General features: G+C 38.1%; 1 protein-coding gene across 6 annotated transcripts in view; it reads right to left on the reverse strand.

Annotated features, from left to right (window-relative positions):
• OLA1 (Obg like ATPase 1) overlaps positions 1–15,524 on the reverse strand; it is a 209,474-nt gene that overhangs the window by 74,274 nt on the left and 119,676 nt on the right. For all 6 annotated transcript variants that reach the window (XM_037911886.2, XM_043525485.1, XM_037911884.2 and 3 more), the window contains 2 exons: positions 6,551–6,631; positions 6,167–6,264 (listed from right to left, as the gene is read on the reverse strand). In XM_037911886.2, the coding sequence (XP_037767814.1) occupies positions 6,167–6,264; positions 6,551–6,631 (179 nt within the window). The remainder of the gene's footprint in view (positions 1–6,166; positions 6,265–6,550; positions 6,632–15,524) is intronic.

The following is a 15,524-nucleotide window of genomic DNA, read 5'->3' on the forward strand; positions in this document are numbered from 1 at the left end:
GCCTTCTTGTGTGTATACATTTGATAGCCTTTAATTACAAGGTCAAATACTATTTTTTCCATGGGGCCACTGCCTTGTTCAGTACGCAGGATCGACTTGCTCTGGGGATGAATCAGGGCTGTGTAATACAGGAGACTTTGTGTGTGGGACACCTGCCTCATTTCCAGGAGCAGCTGGAAGATATGTAGCAAATGAGACATGGGATTTAAGGAAGGACAGTCCCATAGTTAAGACAGGTGAATGCTGCCCTGGAAAACTGGATTTTATCCCTGCCTCTGCCACAGAGTTCCTAGTTCAAAGGTGGTCACTAAGGGTGTGTCTACACTAGAAACTTAAGACTACCTATATTAGGTTGACTTACGGCCACCGAAGTAATTACTGCAGTGGTGCATGTCCACACCAGCAGCGCTTCCCCCGACCTAAGAAGGGCACTGTGGGGAGCTGAGAGCCCCGTCTCTCAGCTCCGCTGGCAGCTCCCGCTGGGAGCCCTGCTGCCCCACAGGTTCCCAGCGGGCTGTGCCCTCCCCACAGCTCCCTGTTTGCCGCTGGGAGTGGGAGAAGCCACCTGGGGTTTCTCACTTCCTCATTCCCCACCTGTTTATGGCTGCAGCTGTGAAACTGACAAGACAGCCAGTGTTCCCTGGTGGGAGTAGGGTCCAGCCCCCTGGGCTTCTTGCCCTGGCTCCCAGCTGGGAGCAGGGTCCAGCCACCCAGCTCTCCAGGAAAGCTGGAGTGGAGAGGGGGGAGAGCTGGGCTCTAGCTGCCTGGCTTTCTTGTCAGTTTCTCGGCTTCTGAGAAGACAGCCAACAACCGATGTAAGTAATACAGCGTCTACATAGACGCTAAAAAGAACGAGGAGTACCTATGGCACCTTAGAGACTAATAAATTTATTTGAGCATAAGCTTTCATGGGCTAAAACCCACTTCATCAGATGCATGCAGTGGAAAATACAGTAGGAAGATATATATACACAGAGAACATGAAAAAATGGGTGTTGCCATACACACTATAAGGAGAGTGATCAATTAAGGTGAGCTATTATCAGCAGGAGAAAAAAACCTTTTGTATGATAATCAAGATGGCCTATTTCCAACAGTTGACAAGAAGGTGAGAGTAACAGTGGGAGGGCGGGAAATAAGCATGGGGAAATAGTTTTACTTTGACACTGTCGCCCTAACTACACCGACAAAAGCCCTATGCCTCTCATGAAGGTGGAATTATTACGTCGAAGTAGTAGGGCACTTACATCAGTAGGAGCAAAGCTGTAGAGTGCAGACACTGACATAATTAGGTCAACATAAACTGCCTTATAGTGACCCAACTGTGTAGTGTAGACCAGACCTAACTACAGACTCCTCATTTTCTGGGTGCCCAAGTTGAGCCTCTCGAGTCTAATTTATAGAAGTGCTGAACACTCACAACTGCAACTGAAGTCAATGGGAGTTGTGCTTTTAACATATGAAGTGATATGCAAAGCTAAGCACTTTGCAAAATCAGGCCTTTGATGTCTCAAATTGGGCACTCAAAATTACCAGATACTTTCAACCTCAATCTCTCTGTGCCTCAGTCCTCCATTTGTAAAATGAGGGTAATATTACCCTCCTCGTATGTCTACCAATCCCCGCATAGGGACATTGTGAAGATAAATTAACAGACATATGTGAAGCACTCATATACTGTAGCGATAAGCAGTATAGACAAGCCCATTAAAAATGAATAATTCTGACTTTAGAACAGGGTTTAAATGGGGACTAGACTGAGATTCACCAATCCTAAACAATGATCAGATAGTAACAACTTTCTTTTCCTACTGACCTACACTGAATTTGAACCATTGATCTCTAGGTTAAAGACTATTCCCTATTCACTGAATCACCCACTCTCTGCTTCACATTTCTCCCCTGGTACTGTGTAATTATTTGTTTCTATTTTTGAGTCATAACATTTGAGACAACATGGAAAAATGAAATAGACGAAACTATTGAAATTATATGGCCTGATATGCAGAAGGTGAGACTAGATCATCATAATGGTCCCTTTCTGCCCTGAAAAATCTATTAATATGAATATAATTTACATAATATAGTCTATACATAATTTTTATTATTGGGGGCGTACACACCCCCCCCCAATAATAAAAATTATGTATAGACTATATTATATGTAGTTAATTAGTGAAATAGCAAATTACTATTTGCAGTGTGTGTGTGGTTATTTCACCAATTAACTTCTCACAAGCTAGGATTAATCAAATAAGACAATGACAAGACTCCTTGCAATTATCCAACAAAAAGTTTTGACGGTGGTAGGAATGGTGTGTGAGGGGCTTGAAAGCTGACTTGCATGGTATGAAATATTACAACAACGAAGGAAAATTTAGTATAGTGTAACAGAGCGCTTATGACAAGTCTTTTCTATTTTTATGGCCTGGGAATTTCAAAGGAGCCTAAGTGAGTCAGGCACCTAATTCCCATTGACTTTCAATGCCTGTTCAACAGCTCGTGCTCATAGATCACTGAAATTCTTAGCAGTGAATTTTTGAAATATAGTTCTGAAATTATAGTATTGCATATATATTTGGACACACTATAAGTTTTTCAAATCTGAGTTATATCACAAAAGATTAGCACTGACAAATCAATTTTTAGGAATTCTTACAAACTATTTATCCCAAATAAGTAGTGTTACATGAAGTAGGAAAATCAACATAAGAAAATACTCTCAATTTACACTATTAAATGCTTTAAAACATCATTAAAGGATTAGTACAAGAAAATTTTACTTGGTAGAAAATGAAGTTCGGGTCCAAAGTTCGATTTCTACAATTTTGATATATATAAACTTTATCAATGTTAAGTTGGGGGAAAAAAACATTTTAACATATCAAAACCAACAGATATATTGGAGCAACGTACATTCTCATATTACTATGTTCAATATATCTCGTAAATGGATACTATGTTCTGACCCACTTGAATCACCAAATATGCCAAGACCGAAATTTACACCCTTAATTAAGTGATGGTTTGACAATTCTAATGTTCAGTGTTTGCTTCTAGGCAGTTTTAACTGAAAATTAATATGCTGTATTTAGTGTTCTTTGATCTGAGTAAAACAAGATGTTTAGAAAGTGTTAAGTTTATAGGTCCCCATAAAATTATTAGGAATTAAAAGGGGTTTTGGATTACTTTATTCATTTAAAGAATAGCAATATGTAATAAAAATGGTTTCTGTGGATTCCTCTACACAACTTCATCCTTACGGTCATCTGATCATAAAACAAGTTCAACTAACAGAGCTGTCATAGCAGCTTCTCTTCAAGGGCTAGGTCTTAATCATAAATCAACTGAATGACTAATTCAACACTGTTAAAACCAGCGAGTAGCTGCTTGGAGCCATTCCAGTTTTTACATTTTTCAAAAGGTCAATACACGTACTCACACAGACAACAGTCTTATCTTTCACAGTTTTCTTCTTCTCTAAGATTGAAAAATACCATTACCACTTACATTTAAATGTGTTTTAAATTAGCAATTAAAATGATCTTTAATTCTGAAAGGGTGACCCTAAAACAAAGGTAATTTTAGTTTTCCTCTTGCAGCCACAATCAAAATCCTCTCCCATCTCTTTGCTAATGCTTTAAATACTTTTCTAATTGTTGAAAAAACTATGAAAATATTACGGATTTTCTGCATTAACTTTAACTCTTTTACAATAATATTACAAATTATATTCCAAAAACTTTTTTTTGCGCTAGTTGAGCAACTAATCCAAATGTAGCTCAGATTAAGAACATGAACACATACACACACAAAAATCACAAATTAAAAAGCATCTCACAGTAAATATATACTAATCATTTGCATCTGTCTGCACTGCAATGACAAAAGCCTACCGTTAGCATCCTTCACAGTAAAAAATTATTCTGTACTTTAATATAAAAGCTATGTTGCACAAACTGTGGATTTAAAGTTTTAAGAATGCTTCAATGAAGGAAAATGGCAATCTTTCTGGCTCCAGTAGATGCCATTCCCTATCACACAATGTTTCCCACTCATAAATACATGACAAATACTTCCTCAATCATTTTTTACGAGCAGGGATGCACAGGGGGTAGTCAATGGCTAGCTTGAGGGAAAATAGGAACAGCAGGCGGCAGAAACTGTACTGAAAATGGCTATGTGGTAAATTCTCTTCTGGAACATCACTCAGCTACACAGGCTTTGATCTTTCAGCTACAATTACACTAACATTCATGAGAGCTGGAATTTTTTTTTTAAACCTAAATCATTAGTTGTGCATAAAAACGGTTAAATCATTGCATTATATGACTTCCCAATTCAAACGTCTAGATTTTTACAAATTAAAAATTGTAATTTATACAAAGGTTTGCTTTCAATTGGCTATAACCATATCTCTACCCCAACTGGTCTCACAAAAAAACAGGGGATGTCTGGCAACAGCTAAATCACAGACTGGCATCTCACAAGTAGTCTGTTTACCATTAGGGTCTGGGAAATGGTATTTACTGTACAATTAGAGCCATTGAACTCTACCTGTAATCATCCAAATACAGGTGTGAAAATCCCTTTTGGAAAAGGAAACTGACTCATCCAGTTTCAAATAAACTTTGTACTGTCCTAGTGAGCCTCAGAAAACCTCAAACATTTGCACTTAAATTAGGACGGTTAAGATTTACTGCACTGTCAGGGGATAAACTTTTAAAAATTCTATTCCTCACCGAATATGGAGGAATTTAGGACTAGTTATCACAGTTTCTGCCAAGTTTCAATTTTAAGTCTGTATTTTCAAAAATATAAACTTTCAGAAAGGTTAAATTTAGTTCCCTATCATAAATACAAATGTCTTATAGTAGTATCAACAAGACAGTTTTAGTTGCAGTAATTTCAGAAAATTTATTCTAATGATTTATTGGAGTTAACCATATGACATTAATTATTGTTTTGGCTTCCAGTCTATGAACGTTTATTTTTCAGTTTAAAGCCTTTTCGCTCTTTGATATCATATGGAAATGAGAATTTTTAATGGAAATGAGAATTTTTAATGGAAAATTGAAACCATGTGCATCTAAGTACTTAATGAAGTACAGGGAGAAATGGAAGGTGCATTTTAGGAGAATTCAGATTTTTGCTTTAGATACTTTTCATTTGTTTGGATGACTTAATGCAGCTCTCTATTCACAAACATACATTTATATCCCAAAACCTTAAAGATCTCACAATTAAAGTGTTTACAAATCTTTAAACTATATAATTTGTTGTAAATTTTAGAATAAGTATGTTGTCATTAATTCTTCTTTATAGTGTAATATTTAATCTGTCTCTCCTCTCCAATCCAATTGTCTGTCTCAGCTGCTATTTTTTATGACAAGCTAACACACTATGCTTTTCAACAATGGAAACCCAAAGTATTTTCACCATGTTGGAACTGGATCTTCATCCAGTTCATTGCATGTCTGACAGAGAGCCTTATTCTGTAACCATTATCCATCCAAGTCATCTTGACATTAACAAGAATATTTGTTTGAGTAAAAACCATGTATGAAGATAAAAATACTGCTTCTGTAAGTATGAGAGAGTAGGCCTAAATACTACAAGGAAATTGTAAAACGTCTTCCTTTGTGTATTATGCACAACTGTTAACAATGCCAAGCACTGTTGGCACTCAAACGTAAATGGAAGTGTACTGTTGAAATGTTCAATAATAAATTAATGCCACAGTACAAAAAAATTCTGTTGCATTACAAATTAAATAGTTTTACTCTTTCAGCACATAACAAATGAAAAGCAATTATATGAATAATCAGTGTTTAATAATTTTAAAAGCCAGTTTTATTGGAAAGTAATGGTTTCTAACCAGATTGAGTCCGTTTCTGAAATGGATTAGTTTTCTTCACAGTTATTAAGTTTATGTAAAAACTGAAAGAGGGGAAAGGATTTCCTTCTGTTTTGTAAATTGGTGCATTTTTATCACCACTGCACTCAGGCAGAACTTTTAGGGAGATATAATAAGTATGAAAGATATTGATTTATATTAAGTAAAATAATAAGAATAATCCTTACGTCCTTTTAAAAAATAGTGAAGTATGTGCCATTGAGAACTATGAAAGTGTGAATTTCATATATTAAAACTAAGCAAACTCACCATTTGTTTTTACATCGAAGGTAATCCTTTTCCGAGAGGTTAATCAAGTAAATCATTGGTTTTGAAGTCAAAAACAAGTATTTGTTCAACACATCAATCTAAAAATGAGGATATAAAGGCAGAATCTTAAAAACAGAATGCAGTTACTGTAATCAACATTTTCAAACTCAGTTTCTTTTTTATTATTTGTATTTCTGAAAGGGAAAATAACTGCTTCAAGTAATATATATAGTATACTATGATAAACAAAATCTACTGATAAATTTAACATTCAATTCAATACCCTATAACTCTCATGGATTCTTTTGTATTTAAATATTTTTACCAAGTGAAAACAATAATAGGTAGAAATATTAAGAGTCTATGCATGGGATAATAGCCTACCTCTTTGTCATTCCAATCATGATAGAAGCGCACAGGTTTCTTTTCATCTATTACCCAGGTTTTGATTTTACACATTATGTCCTATGCAGGATTAAGAGGAAACAAAGTAATTAAAGTAGATGAAGAACAAACTCAGCGGGATACCAGACAATTATTTTCCATATGCAAAACATTCATATCAAAATACACAATACATACTCAAATTAAAAATTAGTTAACATCCCTTAAAAAAGACCAAAAAATGAATTCAAATTTCATTTCAGAAGCTAAAAATATATTACCATTTTAAACAAGTCACTAAAAAGCAATGCTGAATGTTAATACAACACAACATCTATAATTAGAAAGTTCAGTACACAGAATTTTTAGTAACAACCCTCCCCAAATTAGTAGAGATCATAAACCCTACGTAAAAATCCAAGGGCATTTTAGATTGCTTTTCAAACTCAGTAAGATGTAACATTTCAGCATCCAGTGGGTGAGACCACATACAATATAAACATGCTATTTAGAAAGGGGAATGGGTGGAGGAGGAAAAAACGGAGTGAATATATTTTTTTAAATTGTTAGCAAAAGAAATTGAGCCTATTATTGATGATCCACCCTTCAAGAAATTAATTCAAATATCCAAAACCTTATTTATTCTGCATTAATTTTTTTGCCAACACCTTCTCCCTCCCCTAAAAAATGAAACCTGCCAAAGCCTCCATTACACAATGGCAAGAGCCTTGCACTGGTGACCTCCAACCAGCTGCATTCACTTTCAGAACATCTCTCTCTGCAGGAAATCTAAAGGCCTTTTAGTTAGCAAGCCAGTGTGCATTCAGAAGGAGTAACTACAGGAAGAGCCCAATGTGCTTTGTTTCTCTGGCCTTTCTTCACAGAAAGATTAATCATCTGTGAAATGGAAACGGCAAACAGCAAGTGACACAAACTGAACCCTTCAAGCCTTTCCTCATCAGTTTTGTGGTTCTGAATCTGAAAGCTGCGTGTGGCAAGGTTCTCCTTACAGGCAGGTGTTAATAAAAGGCTCTTGGGTCTGAAAGGTCAAACTTGGCTCTTCTAGGAGTAGTGCATTTTAGAGTCATCTATTTTTTGTTGTAGATAATTTATGGTCATGCTTTAAATAATGCATTTATTGAAAGTTATAACTGGTGTGATATACAATTAGATATTTAACATACACAATTCTGTTGCCAAAATTTTTCTTCAGTGCACAGAATATTTACTCTTACTGATATGTAGGTTAAACAGATTTATAAAACAGCTATAAATAGCCCCACTATTTAGTATACCCTCTTTTCCTAGTTTTGCAGTTGCCTTAGGGAAAAACAAGGAAAAGACTCTTCTAAATGCTTAGATCCTGATTTGAAACCCTCCAGGAATAGGACTCCCCACAGATTTTAACAAGGAAGGGACAAGCAGAAAACTTTTAATGAAATTTAACGTGTTCTGACTAAGAATAATCACTTTTACTCTCCTATAACTGAATTTCACTCATAAATGTTTAAAAGTGGCTAATGTAACACCATTTCCTACAAGGAGAAGATCAAAGTGCTATATTACAAATGCATTATGATTAAAAAAGCACAGTGCCTTGCTATTAACTGTTCTTTAAACCCTAAAAGGCTTCCCATAGATCTCACTTGGCATTGCATATACAACCTTTGACAAGTAATGTAGACCATTTTTATTCATTGCCTACAATTGTAGGCAATTATGTGTGTCACACTGGCCACCTGCAAATTCTGAATGCCTGCTCCAGTTGTCAGTGCAAAAAACTAATGTCGGAGGGGATTAATCTAGGGGGAGAGAGTCCTCTTTAATGGCTCCAGCAGGTGAAATGGCCCAGCTGGTTACTATGATGAGTGGCCAGAACAGCTTATGTAGAGACATGCAACAAGATTACACATAAAGAAGAAAACAGTAGTACCATCTTATCTTATCCTTTAGCCCTATGTGTTTTTCATTTTTTAATTAATCAATAAAAATATATAAGGAAAAACTCTACTTTATGTAAGCTGTAAGACTAAAGTGCTATTTCTCAGCTTTTGCTTCATCAAAAATCATTAGCTCCTCAACTAATTCTGTTAACTAGTGAAAGAACCTTTTGCTTGCATAATTTTTCTGATTTTAAAATTATTTTGGATATACTTATAAATCCCATCACAAAGACGTTTGACATTACAGTTTTCCCCAGTAGCAACATATTATATCACATTAATTAGGGACACTCAAAATTGAGATAAAGAATTGAAAGGAATTAAATTCTAATTAGAGTTCTCTGGAAGTAGTATTTTCCATACAGCCATACTCAAGTCTTTTGAGACCAATTAGCTAAGTTTTTGAACTTGCCTGCACATGCGTGAGGGTGTGTATATATCAAAATTTGTATACTCAGTTTATTTCTGACCTGCCCCAGATTATCCCAGCAAAAGACACAAAGGTCAAGGGCAGGTAAGTGGATTAAAACCTTCAGGAAACTTTAAACACAGGTGAAGCAAGTAGCTTTGCCCTCTCTGAAAGATAAGCATATTCCACAGATCCCTCTCAAATCTAGAAAAAAGTAATAGAGAAAACATACAGAAGAAAGTCACTATATAACTTTTTAAAAAAACTTGGCTGCCTAAATACATGTCTAAATCCATGTTGATTTTTCAGAGGGGCTTAGACTATGTGACTAACTTTATGACTTTATCTGCCTAACTTTATAACAGATTCTGTGTCTAACTTTAAACTCTCTTAACATAAGTTAAAGACTGACAATTCTCAAGAGTTCCCTACAGTACATATAGTGATGTAAATTGGAAAATTTATTTTACACAGAAATTAATGGAGCAACAGAATATAATATAAAAATAAATAAAACAAACAGGACGTTCCTCTATGTCTGATCTCAGAAAATTTTAGAGAAGAAAAAAAGAATAAAGTATCTCTGTCACACCAGGCAAATTTATATTCTCACTGATGCAATTATACTGAATATAAAGTAAAGTGGGTAGTCTGAAAATTTAGAAAAGGCCTAGATAAATTAAGGTTCACTAGCATACATGCCAGATCCCAGGTTAAAGGATATATAATCTTTGAATGACAAAGTGTGGCAAAGTCGTGTGATGAGATATGAACAACTATTTTCACATATTTCTTGTTCACCTGCTGACCCAGTGTTCTAGGGTCAAATAATAATAATTTTTTTAAAAGTTAGTGACAGCTTTTCAGATTATATTTAATCTTCTACATCATTTGTTGTTTAGTTTAATTCATTGCTTTTATTTTGGCCTAAAAATTTTAATCTAGCAATTATCTTAGTTGGTTAAAATTATAACATTCATCTACAAATATTTAATCATCCTCCTAGTTAATTTAGCACTATTCTAAACTGAAATACAGACAGATGACCTTGTTTGTTTCATCAGGTCTGGTCTATCCAGTTCCTACTTTGATGTAACTCTTTCACTGGAGGAATGATCTCTTTCTCCCTGCTCAATGATATGTGTACAGTTATTTCTTATTTGGGCCAGCAATGCTACAGTGAGTACAATAAAACAAGCACACACACTTACTGCCCACAATAGTTAAATTTACAAGAAATACACTTTATCTTTGACAACAGATATTTTTATCATCTCTTTGAAAATATATATAGCCTGCCATATCTGAAATGCCAAATACTATACATTAATTTATCTTCACGTCCTCCAGGATTGAGCTCTGGAGTTCCCTGCCTTGCCTAAGAAAGCAAGGCAACCAATTCGAAGATTTTTAACCATGAGTTGAATGCTGTACCCAATAAATCTCAGCAGTTTATAATATTGTGAATTAATACACCCACACCTACTAGTTCACAGAATGTCTTGATAAACTTCATCAGACCCTGTCACAGTGAGGAAAAAAGCATGTGTGCATGTGCATACATTGCTAAATCCTTTGGGTCGCTGAAAGTAGTAATATCTCTCAGTGCCAAATACTTTGTACAGCATCAAGGACTAAACCCTGGCTTGAAAAATTCACTTGTCTACTTGGCACCAGAGAATGGGAAGCTTTCCTTTGGAAATTGAAAGGGCATGTAATTAATTTCTGCAGAATTTAAGCTATCGTGGGGGTGGGGGGAAGGGAATAAATTGCAGTTGTGAAGATTACAGATCATATTTGAAAGTCTCAGTGAAGCAATGACTTCCTGACTCCACTGACAGACAGCTCTAGTGACTTTGATACTACTGTATCACCAAAAAAAAAAAAAAAAAAAAAAAAAAAAAAGTACACTTCGGTGTAAATATAGTATATTTAAGTAATGCGACATTTTACACAACTGTTTGGAGTACCACATATTTGCACTCCTCTCTCTCTCAGGCTTGGAATTCTGATACAGGTCAGTAACAGCCCATCCTAGTGAGCAGGGTGTGGTCTCATCAAGGTTTCAGCTTCTTGCAAATGCTTTTACAATGAGGGTGTCAGACTCTTACAAAGGTTTTAAAACCTTCATGTATAAATATTACCCTGCTACTCAGATTTCCCCAGGGGTGAAAATAAGCCTAGGGACTTACTGGTATGGGGCTGGGTTGTGGGGGGGGAGATAGCTCAGTGGTTTGAGCATTGGCCTGCTAAACCCAGGGTTGTGAGTTCAATCCTTGAGGGGGCAATTTAGGGATCTGGAGGGGAAATTGGGGTTTGGTCCTGCTTTGAGCAGGTGGCTGGACTAGATGACCTCCTGAGGTCCCTTCCAACCCTGATATTCTATGATGAGAAAGGGGCCAGCTCTGGCCCCTAGAAAGGGGGGGGGCCTTGGGCAGAAGGGGTGGAGGGTCAGAGCAGCCCCGGCCCACCCTGTACCAGCAAGTGCCTCCTTCCCCCTCCCCAGGATAACAGCGGCAGCAGGGGGCTCTGACAGCGGTTTAAAGGGCCCTGGGTGGTAGCAACAGCCGGAGCCCTGGGCCCTTTAAATCGTCCCCGGAGCCTGCCGGAGCCCTGGGGAAGCGGTGGCGGGGCTCCGGGAACAATTTAAAGGGCCCAGGGCTCGGCCGATGCTACCGCCCCGGGCCCTTTAAATCGCCGCCCCAGCCCCACCGCCGCTACCCCTCGGCTCTGGCAGCAATTTAAAGGGCTGAGGGCTCCAGCCACTGCTGGGAGCCACAGGCCCTTTAAATTTCGCCTGGGGAAGCCGATCCACCCCGGTACGGTGCACCGGTTCTTGCCGGTGCACCGGTTCTTGCCGGTGCACCGGTTCTTGCCGGTACGCCGTACTGGGGCGTACCGGCTTACTTTCACCTCTGGATTTCCCAAGCAGCAGCAAAATGAAATTGATGACACCTGCTCAATTTGATTGCTGCTGTTTATGTCTACAGCAGTGAAACTGACAAGAATCACGTCAGCTTCTCTCTGCTTCTACTTGGGCATTTTCATCAATGACCTAGAAGAAAACAGAATAATTACTGATAACTTTGCAGATAACAGAAAGATTGGAGAAACGGTAAATAATGAAGAGGTCAGGTCACTGATACAGAGCAATCTGGATCATTTGGTAATCTGGGCACAAGCAAATTGTGTGCTTTAGACCTAGGAACAAAGCATGTAGGTCATTCACAAGATGGGGGACTCTATCCTGGGAAGCAGTGACTGATTAAGACTTGAGGTCACTGTGACTAATTAGCTGAACATGAGCTCAACTAAAAAGGACTAATGCAGTCCTTGTATGTGTTGTGACAGGGTCAGGCCAGATGGCTATAGGAGAGTAATAAAAGGCAGATATATTAGCCCCAGGCTAAGTAGGTCCCTTTTCCCTGGGTAAGGTAACAGAACAATCAGGAACCTTCTGGAGACAATTAAGACAGGCTGATTAGAACATCTGCAGCCAATCAAGAAGCTGCTAGAATCAATTAAGGCAGACTAATCAGGGTACCTGGGTTTTAAAAAGGAGCTCACTTCAGTTTGTGGTGTGCGTATGAGGAGCTGAGAGCAAGAGGCACTAGGAGCTGAGAGTGAGAATGCGGACTGTTGGAAGACTGAGGTGTACAAGCATTATCAGATACCAGGAGGAAGGTCCTATGCTGAGGATAAAGAAGGTGTTGGGAGGAGGCCATGGGGAAGTAGCCCAGGGAGTTGTAGCTGTCGCACAGCTGTTCCAGGAGGCACTCTAGACAGCTGCATTCCACAGGGCCCTGGGCTGGAACCCGGAGTAGAGGGCGGGCCTGGGTTCCCCCCAAATCCTCCCCAACTCCTGGTCAGACACAGGAGTCGTCGACATGGACTGTAAATTCAGAAAAACGGCCAAGCTGAGAGCTGCCGTGAAGTGCCAAGGCAAGCAAATCCGCCAATAAGCGCAAGACCCACCAAGGTAGAGCAGGAACTTTGTCACAGCGTAAACAGGGGAATATCAAATCCGAGTGCGGGGGTTAAATTACCATTTGGCATTGACGCGACCGCTACTGGAATACCGAGTCCAGTTCGTATCCACAGTTCGAGAAAAATGTTGATAAGTTGGACAGGGTTCAGAAAAAAGCCATAAGAATTATTAAGTCTTTGTAAAACATGCATTAATGTAAAAGACTCAAGGAGCTAAATCTTTTCAAATGCGAAGGGTAAGGGGTGACTTGATAACCATCTACAAGTATCTAAATGGGGGACGGAAATTAGATAATAGAAGACTCTTCAATTTAGCAGGTGTAACAATATCCAGTGATTGGAAATTGAAGTCAGATGAAAATAAGGTGCAAATTTTTACCAATGAGAGTGATTACTAAGGGTTACGATGGATTCTCCATAACTGGAAATCTTTAAAGCAAGATTGGACATTGTTCTAGAAGATATGGTCTAGTTTAACCTCAGATACTGGACTTTAAGCAGGAAGTAATTAATGGAAATCTTATGGCCTATATTATGCACAGACTAGATCATCATAATGGTCCCTTCCGACCTTTAAAATAAATATATAATTCAACCAATTATGAAACCTTTTCAAATTCTGATAGAAGATTGCACTGTTTCAAGCTTAGATGGTTCAGCTAAGTGGTTATTGAACTGTTTACTTCTGAAATGGTTTAACGTGTCCACACTCATCATCCTTGGTTAAGATAAACTAATTTAGTGGGTAAACACATCTTTCCAATCATGGCTGTGTTTATGTTATCATAGAATCATAGAATATCAGGGTTGGCCGGGACCGCAGGAGGTCATCTAGTCCAACCCCTGCTCAAAGCAGGACCAATCCCCAATTGTTGCCCCATATCCCTAAATGGCCCCCTCAAGGATTGAACTCACAAACCTGGGTTTAGCAGGCCAAAGCTGAAACCACTGAGCTATCCCTCCCCCCACAAAAGTAACTTTTCATTCAGTTTCAGGCCCTGTTCCCTCATTTCTTAATTGTGGTTTTTCTATTTTTTTTAGAAGGTGAAGACCCACTGGTTTAAAGAAGTAAAACAAAAGTTAAGTAAAAGTAGAACATTTATTGTTAAAAAACATTATAAGTGTTTGAAAAAAGGCTAATATTAAGAACAACAGTTTGGCAGAACATGCTATGTATTTAATGAGATGTAACTTACTGCCTAAGACTTTGAAACCTGCCTAAGACTTTGTCTAATCTAGGTTTCAGAGTAACAGCCGTGTTAGTCTGTATTCGTAAAAAGAAAAGGAGTACTTGTGGCACCTTAGAGACTAACCAATTTATCTGAGCATGAGCTTTCGTGAGCTACAGCTCACTTTTTTTTTTTTTTTTTTTTTGCTCACGAAAGCTCATGCTCAAATAAATTGGTTAGTCTCTAAGGTGCCACAAGTACTCCTTTTCTTTTTGTCTAATCTAGCACTTTTGTTGGCAAAATTTTTGGTCAGTCAGGGGTGGGGGTGGGGGGGGACCAAAAACCCCGACCAACATAAGTTTCACGGACAAAAGCACCAGTGTGGACAGCACTATGTCAGTGGAGAGTGTCTCCCGCTGACATAGCTACTGCCGCTCGTTGAGAGTGGTTTAATTATTTCTGGTTGGGAGAGCTCTCTCCCATGGCATGGAACGGCTACACAGGAGACCTTACAGCAGCGCAGCTGCAGCGGTACAGCTGTGCTGCTGTAAGGTCTGTAGTGTAGACATAGTCTGTTACTCATAACACCAGAAAAGCTACTGGCAAGAGGTATGTTAGTAAAGTATGTACAAGACTTACTCTTCCCTTTCCCTGTCTCTCCCCCTCTGTGTTGAGTGGGAGAAACAGAGTTCACAAATTGAGACAAAAGCCCTTTATAAAAATTATGATGCAACATTGTATATATCCACAACTGAGAAAGAGACAAAGTTAAATTTCATCAGGTGGGGTGAAAAGGAGTTGAGGTGTGGCAGAAACCATATTCAGCACCATTACTGAAAGGTAAGCAAGAGCATTGGGCGAATGCAACAGGAGGAGTAACCGAACCAGTACAGGTGTATCATCTATTTTTCCCTCCTACCCTAACAAACTGAACTGGAGCAAGAATTGTCTGCTCTAAGACTTGCTCAGAGCTACAGCAGTTGTAACAATACTGAGAATATTTGTGAAACATCACAGGAATTTGTGTGTGCAGATATGAAGCATTTTACAAATATCCCAGGTGAATACTTGTGTTAACAACCCTAAAATTCTCTACTGTAGATCAGCCTTGCGAATCCTGGGGGTTTTCAGTTATAGGAATCATCAGCTATACTTGTAGATTTTCAAAACAAAAGGCAAGCAAATTATATGAATGGGGAAAGCTGTATTTCAAGGATGAATACTTGTAGCAGTCTCATGTTACTTCAACTTTAGATAGCCAAACTTCACTTAAAAGCAACACTGCATTTCTCTTCTGAACAAATCTACTTCTCACTCTTACAGAAATTCCTTGCAAAATCTTAAAAATCCACTGGATATTAGGTCAGATATCATCATCATAAAACAAGTTTACATTGGAAAGACTAGTTTTGTTACAGGGGTTCAGGCACTAACTTCTCTGTGCGTACTGGTAATATCAAAAGAAG

The sequence above is a fragment of the Chelonia mydas genome, chromosome 11, assembly GCF_015237465.2.
Source record: "Chelonia mydas isolate rCheMyd1 chromosome 11, rCheMyd1.pri.v2, whole genome shotgun sequence".
Lineage (NCBI taxonomy): Eukaryota > Metazoa > Chordata > Testudines > Cheloniidae > Chelonia > Chelonia mydas.